At 53.0% G+C, this 20,385-nt stretch overlaps 1 protein-coding gene and 1 non-coding gene across 2 annotated transcripts in view; one reads left to right on the forward strand and one right to left on the reverse strand.

Moving 5' to 3' along the window:
* Positions 1 to 4,068: 4,068 nt before the first annotated feature.
* Positions 4,069 to 4,141, reverse strand: TRNAC-ACA (transfer RNA cysteine (anticodon ACA)). Its single transcript has one exon. It is a non-coding gene; the product is annotated as a tRNA-Cys (tRNA).
* Positions 4,142 to 16,077: 11,936 nt separating this feature from the next.
* The window catches only part of VWA5B1 (von Willebrand factor A domain containing 5B1), a 57,572-nt gene continuing 53,264 nt past the window's right edge, over positions 16,078 to 20,385 (forward strand). The window contains exons 1-4 of the mRNA XM_070381703.1: positions 16,078 to 16,216; positions 18,375 to 18,527; positions 18,703 to 18,734; positions 19,782 to 20,047. Of these exons, the coding sequence (XP_070237804.1) occupies positions 16,078 to 16,216; positions 18,375 to 18,527; positions 18,703 to 18,734; positions 19,782 to 20,047 (590 nt within the window). The remainder of the gene's footprint in view (positions 16,217 to 18,374; positions 18,528 to 18,702; positions 18,735 to 19,781; positions 20,048 to 20,385) is intronic.

Raw genomic sequence — 20,385 nt, forward strand, 5'->3', positions numbered from 1 at the left:
TTTAGGTCATACCTGAATGGTCTAGTGGTTTTCCCTACTGTCTTCAATTTAAGTCTGAATTTGGCAATAAGGAGTTCATGATCTGAGCCACAGTCAGCTCCCAGTCTTGTTTTTGCTGACTCTATAGAGCTCCTCCATATTTGGCTGCAAAGAATGTAATCAATCTGATTTCGGTGTTGATCATCTGGTGATGTCCATGTGTAGAGTCTTCTCTTGTGTTGTTGGAAGAGGGTGTTTGCTATGACCAGTGCATTCTCTTGGCAAAACTCTATTAGCCTTTGCCCTGCTTCATTTCGTATTCCAAGGCCAAATTTGCCTGTTACCCTAGGTGTTTCTTGACTTCCTACTTTTGCATTCCAGTTCCCTATAATGAAAAGGACATCTTTTTTGGGTGTTAGTTCTAAAAGGTCTTGTAGGTCTTCATAAAACCATTCAACTTCAGCTTCCTCAGCATTACTGGTTGGGGCATAGACTTGGATTACCGTGATACTGAATGGTTTGCCTTGGAAATGAACAGAGATCATTCTGTCATTTTTGAGATTGCATCCAAGTGCTGTATTTCAGACTCTTTTGTTGACCATGATGGCTACTCCATTTCTTCTAAGGGATTCCTGCCCACAGTAGTAGGTATAATGGTCATCTGAGTTAAATTCACCCATTTCAGCCCATTTTAGTTTGCTGATTCCTAGAATGTCAACGTTCACTCTTGCCATCTCCTGTTTGACCACTTCCAATTTGCCTTGATTCATGAACTAACATTCCAGGTTCCTATGCAATATTGCTCTTTACAGCATCAGACCTTGCTTCTATCACCAGTCCCATCCACAACTGGGTATTGTTTTTGCTTTGGCTCCATCCCTTCATTCTTTCTGGAGTTATTTCTCCACTGATCTCCAGTAGCATAATGAGCACCTACGGACCTGGGGAGTTCCTCTTTCAGTATCCTATCATTTTGCCTTTTCATACTGTTCATGGGGTTCTCAAGGCAAGAATACTGAAGTGGTTTGCCATTCTCTTCTCCAGTGGACCACATTCTGTCAGACCTCTCCACCATGACCTGCCCGTCTTGGGTGGCCCCACGGGCATGGCTTAGTTTCATTGAGTTAGACAAGGCTGTGGTCCTAGTGTGATTAGATTGACTAGTTTTCTGTGATTATGGTTTGTGTGTCTGCCCCCTGATGCCTCTTGCAACACCTACCGTCTTACTTGGGTTTCTCTTACCTTGGTCATGGGATATCTCTTCATTGCTGCTCCAGCAAAGCGCAGCCGCTGGTGCTTACCTTGGACGAGGGGTATCTCCTCACGACCACCCCTCCTGACCTTGAACGTGGAGTAGTTCCTCTCGGCCCTCCTGCACCCCACAGAACCCATCATGGGGCTCCATAATCATGACCTCATCAAAATCTAGTTATCCCTGGGAGGCCCCACCTCCAAACACAATCCCACTGGGCATCAAGGCTTCAAAATATGAACTTAAAGGGGACACGTTCAGTCCACAGCATAGAGGAGGCTGTGCTACAGGAACTCCAATTCTGTTGTGTTACTTTCCCTTTGAGCCTCAGTCTCCTGATCCTTCAGTTCAGTTCAGCTCAGTCGCTCAGTCGTGTCTGACTCTTTGCAATCCCATGGCCTGCAGCACGCCAGGCCTCCCTGTCCACCACCAACTCCCGGAGCTTGCTCAAACTTATGTTCATCGAGTCAGTGATGCCATCCAACCATCTCATCCTGTCGTCCCCTTCTCCTCCTGCCCTCAATCTTTCCTAGCATCAGGCTCCTGATCCTTTAAATGGGGATAAGAATTTATTTTGCCCCTATTTAGAAAGCTCCAATTAATTTATGGACGTGAACACGCTTTGATTATACATTGCTTCCTATGAGGTGTGGATACTCTTAATCATTCTTCTAAGGCTCACTGGTGGAGTTGAGAGGATGAGCTGGTCAGGGATGGGAACCCCTCACTACGTTTACTTCTGTCCTTTCAATTCTTTGGACCTTGAAGCCTTTCCTAATACATCCCCTTTCTAAGAGATTCCTCACAAGCCTATTGGGAGGTCTGGCCTTGACCTACTTTGTTCCTCATCCCATCTTCCCCAACACAGGCCAAAGCTGCCCACTCACCTTTAACACTCAGCCCTGTTTTGTTCACACACCTTTAGCTTGGCCCCTGACACCCTCTTGCTGAATCAGACACACTGTCCAGACTTGAGGACCCCTTACTCCAGGCCAGGTACTGTGCTTGGCACATCACTTCGTTTTGTCATAACGATGCCAGGAGGTAGGCCTCTAATGTACCCGTTTTACAGATCAGAAACCTGAGGCTCAGAGAGGTGAAGTCACTTGTCCATGTGACTCAGAGATGTAAGTCAGAGGCAGGCTTCCAACCCAACTCTGTTGGGACTGCAGAGCCTGAGCTCTTGACCCTCAGGCTGGGGTCTCCTACTCACTTGCCTCTGGTTGGTTTCATCTCTGTTGCTGACAGCCCCACTCTACATCAGGAAGGCTTTTCTCTTGCTTCTGTGGATTTAGCTCCAACAGTATAGTAAATGCCGAGGCACTGGAGTGAGACTGCCAGTTCAAGTCCCAGACGTACCACTTACTAGCTCTGTGACTTTGGGCAAGTTTTTTAACCTCTCTTAGGTTCACTCAGTTCAGTTCAGTTCAGTCGCTCAGTCGTATCCAACTCTTTGTGACTCCATGGACTGTGGCATGCCTGTCCATCACCAACTCCCAGAGTCTACTCAAACTCATGTCCGTTGACTCGGTGATGCCATCCGACCATCTCATCCTCTGTCGTCCCCTTCTCCTCTAGCCTTCAATCTTTCTCAGCATCAGGGTCTTTTCCAATGAGTCAGTTCTTTGCATCAGGTGGCCAAAGTATTGGAGTTTCAGCTTCACTCGGATCATCTGTTTAAAAAATAATAATAATAATATAGGGTTAGGAGGAATCAGTGTGGTAATCAACATGAATTACTTAGCATAGTGCTTGACCCAGGGACAGCTTGCTACAAGGGTCGGGAATATCCAGATCATTCAACTGGCTCCCCACTCCCTGCCAACTGTCAGCTGGCACTTTACCACATGGAGTCCTAACAAAAAAAAGACACCGCAGACCTCTTCCAAGGTTCTCCTGCAAGTAAGCTGCCCCTTGAGATCCATTTCGAGGCTGCTGCCTGCATCCTCTATGGTCCATTCACCTCTTGGTTCAGATGACTTCCTGTGGGAGTCACCTCAATGGTGCTGATGCTGCAGGAAGAGAGCCGAGGGGCGGATCCAGCATCTGTGCCTGAAGCGTGGGGAAAGATGTGCCCATCCCCACTCCCATCTCTGCCCCCTACTGCTGGAAGGAACGTCAGAGGGGCAGGAGCCAGTGGGACGTGGGACCTATGGGTTTTGCCCCAATCTGAGCCAAAGGATCGCAGGCACCGAGTCAGAGCAAGCAGGGTCCCTGGGGGGCACTGACTGGGCCTTGGCACGTGGACCTGACCAGCAGACCGCAGGGAGACTCCATGGGCAACCCAGGTTTTGGAACCAGACTGCTTGGATTCAAATCCTGACTCTACTATGACTTGCTGTGTGACCTTGAGAGTTACTTCACCTCTCTGTGTTTTGGTTTCCTCTGCTGTGAAGTGAAGCTGATCTTCCTCATAGGGTCTTTTTTTATTATTATTGTTTTGGCTGTGTTGGGTGCTTGTTGCGGTGGTGTGGGAGCTTTCTCTATTTGCAATGCCCGGGCTTAGTAGCTCTGCCACACGTGGGATCTCAGTTTCCTGACAAGGGATCAATTCTATGTCCCCTACACTGGAAGGCCAATTCTTAACCACTGGACCACTGGGAAGTCCCCATAGGGTCTTTATGGGGATTAAATGAGATGTGCCCCCAGGTTGGGCAGAAACACTCAGGACTGCCTCTGGGCAGGGACTCAACAGTCAGACATGAAAGTGAAAGTGAAGTCGCTCACTCGTGTCTGACTCTGAGACCCCATGGACTGTAGCCTACAAGGCTCCTCCATCCACAGGATTTTCCAGGCAAGGATACTGGAGTGGGTTGCCATTTCCTTCTCCAGGAGATCTTCCTGACCCAGGGATTGAACCTGGGTCTCCTGCATTGTAGGCAGATGCTTTACCATCTGAGCCACCAGGGAAGTTAGACGTATGGCCCCCTTAAAAAAGGAATCTTCAAGTGAGGGACCAATGCCCAGGCTTCAGCTGCCTTAAAAAAGCAGAGAACTCTCTTCTTTCTAGAGAGAACCGTGGACTGTCAATTTGGGAAAGGGGTACGGGATTCATTCGCCAGGCCCATCTCTTCGTGATGTTAAATGAAGATGCCAAGACTTGGGTGGAGTTGGAAAGTGACTTCTTATTTCCTTCTGCAAATATTGAGGGAATGATGTAGCCTTATGGTTAAGACATTGATCTCTGAAGCTAGAGTCCTAATTCCAGCTCCACTTATAAATATATCACCTTGGACAAGGGATCTAACCACTCTGGGCCTCAGTTTTCTCATCTGCAAAATGGGGATAATATCCATGCCTTACTTTACAGAGTTGTCTGGAGGGTTACCTAAGCTAATTCATGAGAAGTATTTAGAACGATGCCTGGTAGGTCTTCATTGCTCAGTATCTTTAGTATCTTTATTCTTTTTTGAATAACTGTTGCAGCCACTGCTGTGCATGCTAGGGGATAGAACAAGGAACCAGACAACTTTGGTCCCTACCCTCAAGGCGTCCACCCTCAGGGGTGCTGGACAAAGACAGACACTAAGCCAGCAGCCACCTGTGGTGCCAGAGCTGAGACGTGGGCACAGGCTGTATGTGTGACAGCAGGGTCCCAGTCCAGGGCCCACGTGGAGCGGTTGGCAGAGCTGGCACTCAGGCCTGGGAGCCTTGACCTGTCCAGTGGCCTCAGTCTACACAGCCTCTCTCATGTGTGAAGTTGCAGCCTCACAGCTTGGCATCAACTGGCCTTGGACCTCAAAGGGAAACTGAGGCAATGAATATATTCTTCAGTCCACACCTTGACTGGGTGCCTTGGGAAAGGGGGTCCTTGGGGTGGCTGAATGGCAGGGATGAGGGCTAGGGGTGGCCATGGCCACAACTGTTCAGTTCAGTCACTCAGTCTTGTCCAACTCTTTTTGACCCCATGAACCACAGCACACCAGGCCTCCCTGTCAAACTCCTGGAGTCCACCCAAACCCATGTCGATTGAGTCTGTGATGCCATCCAACCATCTCATCCTCTGTCGTCCCCTTCTCTTCCTGCCCTCAATCTTTCCCAGCATCAGGGTCTTTTCAAATGAGTCAGCTTTTCCCATCAGGTGGACAAAGGGTTGGAGTTTCAGCTTCAGCATCAGTCCTACCAATGAACACCCAGGACTGATCTCCTTTAGGATGGACTGGTTGGATCTCCGTGCAGTCCAAGGGACTCTCAAGGGTCTTCTCCAACACCACAGTTCAAAAGCATCAATTCTTCAGCGCTCAGCTTTCTTCATAGTCCAACTGTCACATCCATACATGACCACTGGAAAAACCATAGCCTTGACTAGAAGCACCTTTGTTGACAAAGTAATGTCTCTGCTTTTTAATATGCTGTCTAGGTTGGTCATAACTTTCCTTCCAAGGAGTAAGCGTCTTTTAATTTCATGGTTGCAGTCACCATCTGCAGTGATTTTGGAGCCCAGAAAAGTAAAGTCAGCCACTGTTTCCCCATCTATTTGCCATGAAGTGATGGGACTGGATGGCATGATCTTCGTTTTCTGAATGTTGAGCTTTAAGCCAACTTTTCCACTCTCCTCTTCCACTTTCATCAAGAGGCTCTTCTTTACTTTCTGCCATAAGGGTGGTGTCATCTGCATATCTGAGGTTATGGATATTTCTCCTGGCAATCTTGATTCCAGCTTGTGCTTCCTCCAGACCAGCATTTCTCATGATGTACTCTGCATAGAAGTTAAATAAGCAGGGTGACAATATACAGCCTTGACGTACTCCTTTAAATGGGAAATGCCAAAAAACATGGGTGCCCAGAAGCAGTCTGAGTTTGGGGGAAAAGTAAGACTAGGAGGAAATCCCAGTGGAAGAAGGACATGAAAGCGGTCATCAGCATTCATGGAGAACAAGACACTGGGGTGAGCAAGAACTTGCTTGTAACCCTCACAGTGGGCATCCCTGGCTGGTGGCTCAGTGGTAAGGAACCCACCTGCCAATGCAGGAGACACAGGAGACGCGGGTTTGATCCCTAAGTCAGGATGATCCCATGGATGAGAAAATAGCGACCTGCTCGGGTATCCTTGTGGGCTTCCCTGGTGGCTCAGAAGGTAAAGCGTCTGCCTGCAATGCAGGAGACCTGGGTTCGATTCCTGGGTCGGGAAGATCCCCTGGAGAAGGAAATGGCAACCCACTCAGGTATCCTTGTCTGCAAAATCCCATGGACAGAGGAGCCTGGTGGGCTGCAGTCCACGGGGTCACAGAGCGTCAGACAGGACCGAGTGACTCATACCTCCACTTTCACTTCTCCTGAATGTCACACGGCAAAGATTCTCATCAGTAACTCTACCCACTGGCGCTCACGAACCTGGAGGTTTCAGATCCGAATATGCCCCTTTCTCCCTCCTCCAGCAGGTCTGGACGCAGCCTCTTAGCTGGAAGTCTCCCAAGGTGTGGGCGGCTCAGGCCTCAGCCACGTGCACGGCTGGCCGCCCTGGATGCCCATCCTGGCAGCACTCCAGGTCCCTCGGGCCGCACAGGCACACCGAGCGCCGCTCCGACCCAAGTGACCCGACCGTCCCCCGGGCCCTCTCCCACAGTGGGACCGCAGCTGTGTCTGGGATGGAATCCTCCCGGCGCTGGGCTGAGATAGAGGGATTCCTCCCATCGCCAAGGCCTCTTCCCACCCCTCGCTCGTCGCCCCTAGCCATTCACTCACCCACTCATGCACTGAGTCCACAAACGGACCGCTTGCTGTTCGCTTCCCTGAGTTCCTTGTCGAGCAGTTTATGTGCCAGATGCACGATGGGGAGAGAGAGTGCCTGCCCTGAGTTCTAGGAGCTGACCACCTCCCTGCTCAGGAGGGTGGCGTCTCTGCCTGGGGGTGCAGCCCTTGCCTGCCCAGGCCCGCACCGTGTCCCACACGCATTGGCTGAAAGGACACGCAGCACACGGATAATGAGATGGCTGATGCGACAGGGGCTGACTGCGCTGGGGGTGGGAGTGGGGTAGTTCTGTTCAGCACAGGACCCCCGAGAAGGCTTCATGGAGGTGGTGGTATTTGAGCTGGGTCTTAAAGGATGAGTCAGATCTCCTCTAGAGGAGGCGGTTGGCGTGGGGATGGCATTCCTGGCAGAAACTGGCAGCCTCAGAAGAGATATGGAAGCTGGAAAAGTCAGGCTCATTTGGACGAATTCAAGGGGTCTTAACTGGTTGGAGCGTGGGGTGAATAAGGTGGGGAGAGGGGATGCCAGAAGCACCAATTTGTTTACCCACACCGGGGGGATATGAACCCATGGTGGGAGGTTTAGATGAAGTGGGACCAGAATTTGAGAGCCCCAGAATTCTAGAAGCTTAGAACAATCAGATCGGATCCTAGGAACCCATCAATTCTGCCCCCACTTTGATGGGAGTGTCAGTGTTGGTCAGTGGGTGCGGGGGTCCTTGGGGGACAGACCCTGAGTGAGGGCATTATGGCATGGACTTCCGAGAGGCGTCGACCGCAGGGCAGAGGAGGCGTACCCCCGAGCCCAAGGTGAGTGGGCCAGCTCACCATCTGCACCTCTCCTAGGCCTGGCTGAGGCCCCTCGGCTGGGGGCCTCCAACTCTGTGGACATAATCTGGAGGCGATCTGACTGGGGTGAGGGGTGAGAGGCCTCCAGAATGACTTTCCAGGTGGAGGGAGGAGGCCTCCCTTTAAGGACTGATGCTGAAGCTGAAACTCCAATACTTTGGCCACTTGATGGGAAGAGCTGACTCATTTGAAAAGACTGTGATGCTGGGAAAGATTGAAGGTGGGAGGAGAAGGGGACAATAGAGGATGAGATGGTTGGATGCTATCACCAACTCAATGGACATGAGTTTGAGTAACTCCGGGAGTTGGTGATGGACAGGGAGGCCTGGAGTGCTACAGTCGATGGGGTCACAAGGAGTCGGACATGACTGAGCAACTGAACTGAACTGAACTGAACAGCTCCAAGGGCAGAATCAGAGGAGTTACTGAGATGAGCACTCAGGCAGAGACGGAAGGACATTTCCAGTGGAGCCGTCTGCCCAGGGGTCAGGAAGTGGCCCCTCGGGGAGGGCTGATGGAGGAGGGGAGACAGGAGAAGCCCCCAGCCCCACCAGGACCTGCCTGCTTGCACCCATTCACTTGACAGGCATTCTCTCCTTTATCGTCCCAGTCTCCTAGGAGTGGGGCAGGAGAACCGGCCTGGGCCCATTTTACAGATGTAGACACTAAGGCACCAAACTGTTAAGTCACTTGCTTGAGGTTACACAGGAGGTCCTTGGCAGGGCACAGTTGAGTAACTGGTCCAAGGTCACCCAGAAGTAGCTGTCCAGGGACTCTATACCCAGGCAGTAGGTTAGCTCCTGGGACCTCGCTGTGGCCCCACAAGCGTCTTGCTTTCCAATTTCTTTCTGAAACTGAAGAAAGTCAATGCCCCCTGGCAGGGAAGGCATGCAGCCACTTCTTGACCCAGGAGCCCAGTGCAGGCCGTCATCACGACTGAGGCCAGGCGGGGCCCAGCATCTTTTCCCAGCTCCTTCCCCACGCAGCCTTCTCACATCGCATCTGAATCAAGTCACACCGCTGCAGTCATCTGTCAGCCAGCCTCTGCGCTCCGCCTGGAACCCTGCACCCCAGGCTGTTCCAGGACAACCTGGAGGTGGGGGGGGGGGGCGCTAGTGGGGCTCACGATCCAATTGGGGTCCCGGCTGCATCTTGAGAGGCATCAGAGCAGAGGAAGCCCAGGGTCCCCGGCACTCACAACCCTAGCTCACGGGAGTCCTGGACTTCACTCCTTCTCCCCCTCCCTCCCTCCTTCCTTTCCCCTTCCCTGTGCTCAGCATGGACCGTGAAGCAGCTGGGGAAGGGAAAGCACAGGTGCACTTTTTTTTAATATTTACTGAATTATTTAGCTGTGATGGGTCTTACTTGCGGCAGGCAGGATTTTTAATCTTCATTGCGGCATTCAGGACCTTTTGTTGCAGTGTGCAAACTCAGGGCTTCCCAGGTGGCTCAGATTAAAGAATCTGCCTGCAAGACAGGAGCCCTGGGTTTGATCCCTGGATCAGGAAGATCCCCTGGAGAAGAGAATGGCTACCCACTCCAGTGTTCTTGCCGGGAGAATCATGTGGACAGAGGAGGGCCACAGTCCACAGGGTCACAACGATTTGGACACGATTGAGCAACTAATATATTGACTTTCGCTTTTGAACTCTTGGTTGAGGCACGTGGAATCTAGTTCCCTGACCAGGATCGCACCCAGGCGCCTGCATTGGGAGCATGGTGTTTCAGCCACTGGGCCACCAGGGAAATCCTGAAGTACAGGCTTTCAAGGAAGGCTGCTTCCTATCTCAGCCATCCTGACCCCTCACCAGCCATGTGGTCCTGGCTTCCAGATCCCTAACCCTCAGCTTCCCTACCTGTAATGTGAGGGTGTGTGTGAGCATTAGCGATGATCGCAAAGCACTTGATGACCCTAGGAGATGATTCCATTTCAGACCCTTCCTCTGCAGGGAGCTGGGGCGCAGGAAAGGGGAGGGGCACCCCTGTTCTTCCTGTGCCCACGACCCTCAGGAGGAGACAAGCCATTGCAGATGGGTAGTTACAGAGCTCCACGATGTGCGAGGTGGCAGACAATGCCCAGAGACTGTGGAGACCCCGAGGAGGGCATGTCTGATGGGCTGGGTTGTCAGGGAAGGCTTTGGGGAGGAAGTGACAGGGAAAGTGGGTCTTGAGTGGTGAAGAGGACTCTGAAAGGCAGAGAGGAAGGTCACGATCATTGCCGGAAAAGGCTCCAGTGCAGGAAGGGCACGGTGAGAAGGTCAGTGTGTTTGGAGCAAAGGGAACACGCAGGACGTAATAGGAGCTGACTCGGGTGGCGGCAGGGAGCTGGTGGGGAGGAGCCTTGAGTGCTGCTCAGGGAGTTTAACCTGCAGGACAGACACAACGGGGAGCCTCGAAGCTCAAGGGAAAGGGAAGGCGCGTGTGTGCCTGTGTGTGTGTGTGTGTTCACACTTGCATGTGTACCTATGAGATGGCAGAGGGGACTAGGAGGAAATCAGCCTGGAGGTTGAAGGAGCAGGTAGGAGCTGGTAGAGATGCTCCAGGAGAGAACACTGAAGCTGCTGCCCCCATGGGGGTGGAGAGCAGAGGATGTCAGGAGGATGTGGGCAGAAGTGCCAAGACTCAGAGAGACGCTTCCTGCAGGAGGCAGGGTAGCCTCACAGTTAAGGACCTGGGCTCTGGTCCTTCTGCTTTGGTTAACGCCCAGCCCAAGGTTGGGTGGGCTTAAGGAAGTTGCCTCACCTCTCTGAGCTTCGGTGTTTTCGATCTGTAGCACATGGATGGTAAGAGTACCTGCTTCTGAACTGGTGGTGGTGTTTTAGCCTCCCAGTCATGTCCAACCAACTCTTGGTGACTGTGTTCTTTGGAAGAAATGATGCTGAAGCTGAAACTCCAGTACACTGGCCATGCAAACTGAACAGTACACAGTTCATGCAAAGAGTTGACTCATTGGAAAAGACTCTGATGCTGGGAGGGATCAGGGGCAGGAGGAGAGGGGATGACAGAGGATGAGATGGCTGGATGGCATCACCGACTCAATGGACGTGAGTCTGAGTGAACTCCGGGAGTTGGTGATGGACAGGGAGGCCTGGCGTGCTGCGATTCATGGGTTCGCAAAGAGTCGGACACGACTGAGCGACTGATCTGATGGACTATAGCCCGCTCTCTGTGGGGTGCTGCCCTCATTGTATGGGGTTGACCAGAAAGTTCATTCAAGTTTTCATACAGAAAAACTCGAATGAATTTTTTTGCCAAGCAGTATACATAAAGCACTCGCAATGATACTTCAGCTACTTGACAAATATTTATTGAATATCTACTATACCCCGTAATATTCTTTGGGTGGCAGACAGAGCCAAGAAACAAGCTAAAAATTCTTGCCCTCACTGGAGGTTATACATCATCTAGAGAGTTGGGGAGACGCATTAAACAAATACAGAAGCAGAAGATACAGTCTATCCGAGGGTGATGACTACAAAGGAAAAAAACAAATAAGAGAGAGCTGGGACGTGTTGAGAAGCTGCTCTTAAAAGTGCCAAGTGACTCAGGTTCTGGAGATGGAGTGACCACGGGCTGTGCCTCAAGTTCAAGGACTGCATGGCAATGGGAGGCTGAGCTGGAGTGGCAGCAGAGGCTCCTGAGATGTGGGATTTGGAGGATAAAACCCCAAGACGCTGCATGCACAGTTCCCAAAGCAGCTGAAGTCCCCTTGGGTGATGGCAGGGGTTGGGGAGCAGGGAAGCCAGGAGCCTGGGGCCAAGTGTTTGCTAAAAGGAGGGCGTGGTTGGAGCCTTGAGGATGGCAAGCAACACAGAGTGGGTGGGATGTAGCCGAGAGATGTCAGCCTCCCAACCTGGGGGGTGCAAGAAATAAGCAGCCCCTGCTGGAAGGAGGGAAGCAGGTCCTCAGACAAGGACACAGACAGCCTGTCAAGGAGCCTGCCGGCCGCCAAGTGGTGGGCGGTTAGGAGAGGGAGAAGCTGGCCGGGGGTTGGTTCAAGGGCAGGACAACAGAGCACCCTCTGCAGTTGGGTGGATGGTCTGTTCAAAGACGGGCGGGACCGCCGTGCTGGCTGGGAGGGTGTATCTGGGCCCCTGACTGATAAGCTCTGGGAGGGAAGCCTAAACGATGGATTTAATTCCAACATTTTCCCTGAAGAGCTGCCCTGGACCTGGTGGTCAGGGGATATCTCTCCGTCCCCTGGAAAAATGGGAAACTCGGAAATGGCCGGCTTTGCCCTGTGACCATACGTATCGATTGATTCATTCGACACTATTTATTCACCACCTACTAACAGCACAAGCACTCCTCAAGGCGCTCGGGAAGTATCGGTGAGAAACACAGGCCCCAGGATTCGCCCTCGTGCGGGGAGACGGACGATAAGCAATAAACATAATAAATGCTTTACATGGAGTATGTTAGTAATATGTGCTTTGGGGAAAATAAGACAGCAGGATGAGGGTTTGGAAGTGAAGCTGGGGGAACAGGTTACAAGTTTAAACCCAGGATTAAGAAGAAGCCGTCCTTTGAGCAAAGACTTGAAGGAGGGAGGGAGCTAGGGGAAAAGCATCCCTAGAAGTGGAAACACCCAGCTGGAAAGCTCTCCGGTGGGGGAAGAGCCAAGCAGAGTCACCAGTGGGGAAACCAGAGAGGAAACCGGTGCGGGGCCTGGATCGGGGGTCTCCAGGGGCATGGAGAGCTGGCAGGGCGGCGAACTCTGGGACCACATGACTGGACCCATGGCTTCTGAGGACTGCTCTGACGGCTTTACTGGGAGTGGACGTCACTGCGGGACAAGCCGGAGGCAGCTGTGACAGAGACAAGGAGTTGGGTTTTGAATCTGTTGGCTTGCAGCTGTATTTGGGATCTGTAGCCTCTGTTAGTTCATATCCCTCATCTGCCTTGTTCTCCACCGTCTGCCCAGCACGCAGATGAGCACTAAAGGTTAGCGTCCCTGGGAGACTGCCCGCATTCATTCGTTCATTTCACTTTACAAGTATTTATTGAGTCCCTGCTACGTGCCAGGCACTGTGCTGGGTACTTTATGCTTACTCGGTTTAACCTTCAGTGCCAGGGAAATAGGACCTATTGGCCCTTCCACTCACCTGGGATTTGTTGTTGTTGTTGTTTTCCTTTTTTTTTTTTTTTTTTTGTTTGTGGCTGTGCTGCACAGCACAGGGAACTTCCCCAACCAGGAATCAAACCCACACCCCCTGCATTGGAAACACGGAGTCTTAACCACAGGTTCACCAGGGAAGTCCTCACCTGGTTTTATAAAAGAGGGAATGAATAGCCAGGGATTAAAGTGGCTCCTCGCTTAGAAATCCTCTTTGTTACCCTCTCTGCACCCACTGCTCTCTTCATGGCTCCTCTAAGGTCCAGGGGCCCCTCCCATTCCTTCTGCCAGTCCATTCATCCCCTTTTCCCTTCCCTCTCACCTCACCAGCCCATTTTCTAGATCCTGCATCCCAGCAGTTTGGGGAAAGACAGGTGCTCTGGCCAATCAGGAAGAAGACGAGGAGGGTAAGGGCCTGGCTACACACTGACCCACTGAGAGCAGCCCCTGCCACTCTCTGGACCAATTCACACCGCTCTGCTCCTGAAGTCGAGCCTGGCTTCTCACACTGTCCAGGGGATGCTGGTGCCTTCCTCCCCACGAGGTGTCTCCTGGGTGATGCCCACCAGAGCCCCAGGCTGGGATGGTTGGAGGGATGATGCTCAGCGTTCCTGGCGCTGGTCCCCATCTCTTGCAGGGATGCCCCTGGGGTCCTCCAGGAGAAAGTCCCACCCACGCATCCCTGGCACCCATATGTCCTTGGAGGACCCCAAACTCTTGTGCAAAAAACAAACACACCTCTTTGAGACCTTGATGTCCTCACTTGCAAAGCAATGCACTTTATAAGGTTGTGAGAATTAGATGAGATAATAGGTGTGCCTGGCACAGTTTCAATTTTCAACAAATTCCAGCCACTGATGCTATTCTATTACTTCCCCCACTCCTCGTCCCCTCTAACTGAGGATTGTAAGTTCCTTGAGGATGGAGCCGTGTCTTATCTTTGCATCCCCAGTGGCTAATTCAGGACCCAGAATACAGTAGATTCCTATCAATGCTGGAGGAATTGATAAAGATGACGCATGAAGTAGACCCTGCAGAATTTCAAGTGCACTCTTTCCAAGAGGGCAAATGGGAAACAATCAGCGCTCAGTGAGTCTGCCTGCATTAGCGACATCCGTCACCCAAGCCCCACTCCCTGGGGGAGAGTGGCCCCAGCAAACTGGGTGGGCACAGGGCGGTGTGGCGTGACTGGGCTGGTTGGGGCACCCTTGGCAAAACTCCACCCCGTGCATGCATGCTTTGTCTCCCAGTCACGTCCAACGCTTTGTGACCCCATGGACTGTAGGCCGCCAGCTCCTCTGATGGGATTCTCCAGGCAAGAATACTGGAGTGGGTTGCCTTTTCCTCCTCCAGGGGATCTTCCCGACCCAGGGACTGAACCCAAGTCTCCTGTGTCTCCTGCATTGCAGGCTGATTCTTTACTCACGGAGCCATCGGGGAAGCCCACCCCCCACCCCAGGATGAACCCAAGCTGAAGTTCAAGTTCCCCACACATCTGGGGGCTGGCTTGCCATCAACCTTCTGGACAGGAGGGAACCAGGAAGAGGAGGTGGAGGGAAGGAGTGTGGAGGGCCAGGGAGGTGATTCTCTCAGGAAAGGAGCCCCACCATCTGGTTCTGCCCCCGGCTTTGCCCTGGGCTTTGAGACAGAACTCTGGGAGAAGGCGGCTGGGAATCCAGCCCTCTCTCCTGGCTCCTTATCTGCCTCCTGCTGTCAGTCAGCATGCTGCAGATATGCCGGGGGGCTGAGAGCTGTCTGGGCTGGAGCCACATAATTAAATCAATACTCCTGGGCGGGCAGAGAGGGTGGGAGCACCTGAGGATCCTTGCTTGGGAACACAAGGAAGATGGAAAAGCACAGAGTTCCCTTCTCAGAGAAAAGACAGGGTCATCAGCAGTCACAGAACAGCCTTGCAAATAAACGGCAACAGGCTACCAGCCCACTGCGGCTTCCGCAGCCATCACCCAGAAGAAGACCCAAAAAGGACCTCAAGTTTGTATCCGCAACCTTTGGTTGGCTTCTCTTCCCGCTCCTTCCCCCACCCCTCGAAGGCAGGTGATTGCTTGGGAGGGTCTCAGGAACCTCAGAGAATCGGCACCTGCCCTGAAATGCGCTCGGCAGTCACTGGTGTTGGTGTGATCACAGTCATCTTTTTGTTGTTTCTGGCTGTGCTGGGTCTTCTTTGCTGCACACAGGCTTTCTCCAGCTGCAGCGAGGGCGGGGTTCCTCTTTGGTGCAGTTTGCAGGGGCTTCTCACTGCGGCGGCTTCTCTAGTGGTGGAGCACAAGCTGTCGAGCAGGTGGGCATCAGTAGCTGTGGCCCGTGGGCCTGGTTGTTCCCCAGCACGTGGGATCTTCCTGGCCCAGAGATCGAACCTGTGTCCCTGGTATTGGCAGGCAGATTCTTAACCCCTGGACCGCCAGGGAAGTTCCCAACCACGCTTTTACTTATTCAGTCAGCACTTAGGATGCCATGCAAAGCACCAAGAGACCAGGAGCGCGCTCTCCAAAGGGGATGATGCTTCTGCTGCTTGGTCCCTCAGTTGTGGCCGACTCTGCGGCCCTGTGGACTGTGGCCCCCAGGCTCCTCTGTCCACAGGATTTTCCAGGCAAGAATCCTGGAGTGGGTTGCCATTTCCTTCTCCTAAAGGGGAGGATAGACGTGAGTAACGTAATCTCATGGAGACAGGATGAATCCTGACAGACTGCTGGAAGGAGAGAAGCTATGCTCTGTGAGAAGCCCGGCACGGTGGACTGGCTTCCCTGCAAAGGGGGCCCTGAGTTGACACCTAAGGGCAGTGGGACGTGGCTGGTTTATTTTGGCTCACGGACTGAGCCTTCCAGGTAGAGTGTGGCAAGGACAAAGGTTTGAGAGCACACAGGTCACATCTGAGGGATGAAGTGGAAGCTGGGAGACCCACAACGTGAATCCAGCCAGGCCTTGTGTCTGCAGGCCTCATTTCCTCTACTGGGAGGTGAAAACAGAGGGCATAATCATGCCTTCTCTTCCGAGGGGTGGTCGAGCATCACTGTGGGAAGTGGTTGGGGGGAAATGGAGAGAATGAGGCTCTGCTTGCCTGTGGAGGCTGAAGGGGGATAACTGAGCCGGGCGGCATGGTGGCGCGGGGGGCCTCTCCCCACTTCCTGCCTTGCCACCTCTTGCAGGTCCTGAAGGCCGAGTAGCCCGCGAGATGCCGGGTCTGCTGAACCAGATCACAGGGGCGGCCCTGCCCCTCACCGCGTCCGACGTCACCTCCTTCGTCAGCGGCTACGCTCTGGGGCTCACCGCCTCCCTCACCTATGGAAACCTGGAAGCCCAGCCCTTCCAGGGTAAGGGTCCCTGCGGGGGCTTCCCCAGGGCCACGGGCATGCTTAATCCCCCGTCCTGACATGCATCAGCCAGCTGACATCAGACAAGTCACGTCACCTTTCTGAGCCTCGGTTTACCCACCTGCAAAGTAGGAATACCATTTCTGCCCAACAGGTCTTAAAGCTGGGGGCAAGTCATGTCAGGATTTGAAGCCAGCTTTGGGCTCTGCCCCAGCCCTGTCCCAGCCCTATTGATGTCCACAGATCATGCCCACTGGTCAGATAGTCAGTCCTCCACGTCCCCCAGGGAGTCTCACAGGAGGAGAGGTGTGTGGACTCACTGGAGGCCCGGAGCTCCCAGTGCTAAGCGTAGCTCTCGTCCCCGTGACCTTGGGGAAGCCGCAGTCCTCCTCGATGTCAGGATGCTCCTGTGTCTGTCTGGATGCCAGGGTTTGAGGGAAAAGCAGATGAGGTAATGCGTGAGGAAGGGCAGCGTGGAATGGAAAACAGTCTGCGAATGTGAATCATCAGTGTTCTGAAGTCAGGAGTGTGCACCGACGTTCCCCTGCAAGGGCTGTTTGTAAATTGTGCTCTAGTCTTTGCATGTAAGGAAGGGAGTTACCAGAAGCCTGGCCAGGAAGGTCCTGTATAAAGGATAGTTATGCTTCGCATCCCTTCTCATTCACAGTGATGGGGGCCTCCTAACTCCCAAACTTCACCTCTTGGGGCACCCACCCTCCAACCTGACCTGAGTGTCTGAAATCCTTTGAGTTCCCTAAAGAAACCTACAAGGGAAACTTTCCTCCCCACAGAAATCTTGCAGGCAGAACAAAGATCCTGTCCCTCTGTTTCAGGAAGCCTACAGAGGACAGCTTAATGTGAGACTGACAGGGAACCAAAGAGACTGTATTACTTGAACAGCTTTAAGACAGTCCTTTAGCTTTCCATGTGTAGAAAAACCAGTGCCCCCATTTTACAGATGAGGAGACTGAGGCTCAGAGGGATGGGAAACTGGGATTTATGGAGAGCTCGCCATGGTCCTGCCACTGTGCTGCCCCTGGGTTAGTGGGCTGATTAAATGAGATAGGACCTCGGTCCTCCGAGCGTGCTCCCCCAGCCATCGGCATCACCCAGGGCTGGTTAGAAACGCAGAATCTCGGCCTGCCCCAGAACTACTAAATCAGAATCTGCATTTTAACCAGACCTGCCCCCCTCCCCCAAGTGACTCGTGTTTTCTTAAAGTCTGAGAAGCGCTGCCCTGAGACATAAAAATGTAGGACGCACACTATGGGGGGTGGAGCTTAGTGAATGGTGGCTCTTTCTCCCATTTTCACAATGACCCTGAGTTTGACTCTATCATCCCCATTTTCAGACAGGGCTCTGAGGTTTCTAGATGCTGAATGTCACCAGACTGGGGCAGAGGGCAGGGCTCAGATTAGAATCCTAGTCCTCTTCCTCCAAAGACCAGCTCCTGGGCACCACAGGTGATAATCCACCACACAGGAGTGTCTTGTTAGACCCACACAACAGCTCACATAGAAATCCAGATTGCCGCTGTCTCTTGAAAAATCAGAAACCCTGGCCACACCAGTGGAGCCAGGAGGATGGGGGAATCTAAAACCTGGGAGGAAGGAGGAGGCAGATGCTCTGGGGAGAAGGTGGTCAGGACGTTTCTCAGAGGCTCAGGGTCCACATAGGCATGAGCGCCCCCTTCTCCCAAAGACTCAACAGAGACCAGCCCCAGGCCAGGGCCACCGGGGGGCGAATCTTGGCACCTGCCCCGCGGTGAGTGCAGTTCCTCCCTGAAGCGGGTGGATGAGGCTGCCTGTTTTAGAGGTTCGGTCTCTTCATTCTCTTTTCTACTCCCTGGGGCCACGAGGGTGGGGCAGGTGGGCAGAGTGCTGGGTGGTCGTGGTGAGCTTGCAGCATGGCACAGAGTAAGAAATGGCTGGGACAGGGGAGCAGCGGTCCCTTTACTAACCCGCCGCTGACGCGGAGCCTGCCACTCTACGCATCCTATCCGGGGGGCAGCCAGCCCGAGTCCCCTCGGGAGCCCTCTAAGTGGCAGTGAGCGCCATGGTGTGCTCAAACGGCAGACCAGGGGCTCTAGTTCCATCTGGGGGGCGGGCACGCCGAGCGGCGCTGGGTCACCCCGTGACCCCGGGCCCTGCTCCGCCAGGTCTCTTCGTGTACCCCCTGGACGAGCACACCACAGTGATCGGCTTTGAGGCGGTCATTGGGGACCGTGTCGTGACGGTACAGATCAAGGACAAAGCCAAAATAGAGGGTGGCCACTTTGAGGCCACCGGCATTCGAGCTGCGACTGTCACAGGTAAGAGGGCTGGAGGGGCTGTGGCGGGACCTGGGCGAGGCTGAAGTCTTGTGCAGACCGAAAGGGGAGCAGTGGGATCAGGTAGAGAGAGCACTGTACTAAGAGTCGGGAATCCTGTGCGACCGTGGCCCAATAATTAACCTCTCTGAACTTCACCTTACTGTCTGTAAAACAGGCAATTGTTTCTCCTCTCACTTGGGAAGAGTGGTAAGGGTCAAAGGAGGCAACTGAAGGGTATTTAAGACATCTCTAAACACCAGAAAAGCATATTATCATTTAAGCTCAGAGGTTGTAGAATGAGTCATACCAGGATTTGACTTCCAGTCCTGTCGCTTGCAAGCTTAGATAAGAAATGAAGACTTGCTTTGTAAAATGTAACTAATAATCCATCGAAATCTCACAAAGAGCGTGCAGAACGCTCATCCCTGTCACTGGTGCAGAGTCAGTACTCACACAACGGCTGTGGGTTCCTGCTATGGACGATACTGAGGCTCAGAGCGGGAGTGCCCAGCCCAAGGCCACAGAGCATATTAGTGGCAGAGCCAAGGCTTGAGTCCAGACCAAGGATCATATGATATAAAAGATTCTCACCATTGGATCTGTGATGGAAATGAAGTTTGTTCACCTGATCATTGATGTTCAAGAATCTTTGAACACCCATGCTATGTAAGATGCAAAGTTGCCCCCCAAGAGTTTAGGATTTATCCCAGCCTGGAAGAACAGCTAGGGCATGCCAGGGAGTGACTACGATAGGAAGTTGAACGTGGCCATGCCAAAAACGGTCCAGATCATATCAGAGGGGGAAAAGAAGGGGCCACATTGGGACCAGGGAGGTTTTCGTGGAGGGGCTGGGTGGGTGGATAAGATGGGCTAAGAAATAATGAGGGATGGGCCTTTCTGATGAAAAGAAACAGCACAGATTCTGAGAGAGGTGAGACGCTCCAGTGTAAATCCTAGGGGGACATAGAGTCTGAGGATGGAGATGTGACCCTCCATCAGGGGTGAATGGGTCCCAGCCTCCCACTCCCGGCAGGGCACAGTGTAAAGTACACAGGCCTGGCGTCAGACCCACGTAGGTTCAGGTCCTGGTTCAAGAAATTAGTTATTTGTTGAATAACTTGAACTCATTGTGCCCCCACGCTAAGCCTCAGTTTTCCCATCAGCGCACAAGCTCCTCTAACCCAACACACAGCAAGCTTAGAGGGGATGAGAGAGAAGCAGCTCACGGCCCCTGACTCCAGGCCTGGCACGTAGGAACCATTCTGCAAACGTTCCATTATCCCTCCTTCCTGCCAACCAGGAAAGGTGGCTCTGGACGAGGATTTGGAGCGGATCCTCTTTGTGGTCAACCTGGGGACCATCGCCCCGATGGAGAATGTCTTCGTGTTCATCAGCACCTCCTCGGAGCTCCCGACGCTGCCCAGTGGGGCTGTGCGGGTCCAGCTGCCCGCTGTCTGCGCCCCGACCGTGCCCCAGTTCTGCACGGAGAGCACCGGCGCCCCCAGCCAGCAGGTCCATGGGTGAGGAGTCCCTGCCAGACAAGGCCAGGGTCATGGAGTGGGGGGTCAGGGTGTGGGGGAAGATAAAGGATAGGCGGTGATGCTAAGCTCTGTAGCTGCCACCTCTTGAAGACTGTCAAAGAATCTCCCTGAAATGGCTGATGTTGGTACTGATCAGAAGTGTTGGAGTTGGGATCAGAATATCCAGGCTTGATACTTTAATGCACCCAAGAGGCATTTTTGGAGCACCTACTATGTGCTAGTGGAGAAGGAAATGGCAACAACCCATTCCAGTATTCTTGCTTGGAGAGTCCCACGGACAGAGGAGACTGGCGGGCTACAGTCCATGGGGTCACAGA

This window comes from Bos mutus, chromosome 2 (assembly GCF_027580195.1).
Source record: "Bos mutus isolate GX-2022 chromosome 2, NWIPB_WYAK_1.1, whole genome shotgun sequence".
NCBI lineage: Eukaryota > Metazoa > Chordata > Mammalia > Artiodactyla > Bovidae > Bos > Bos mutus.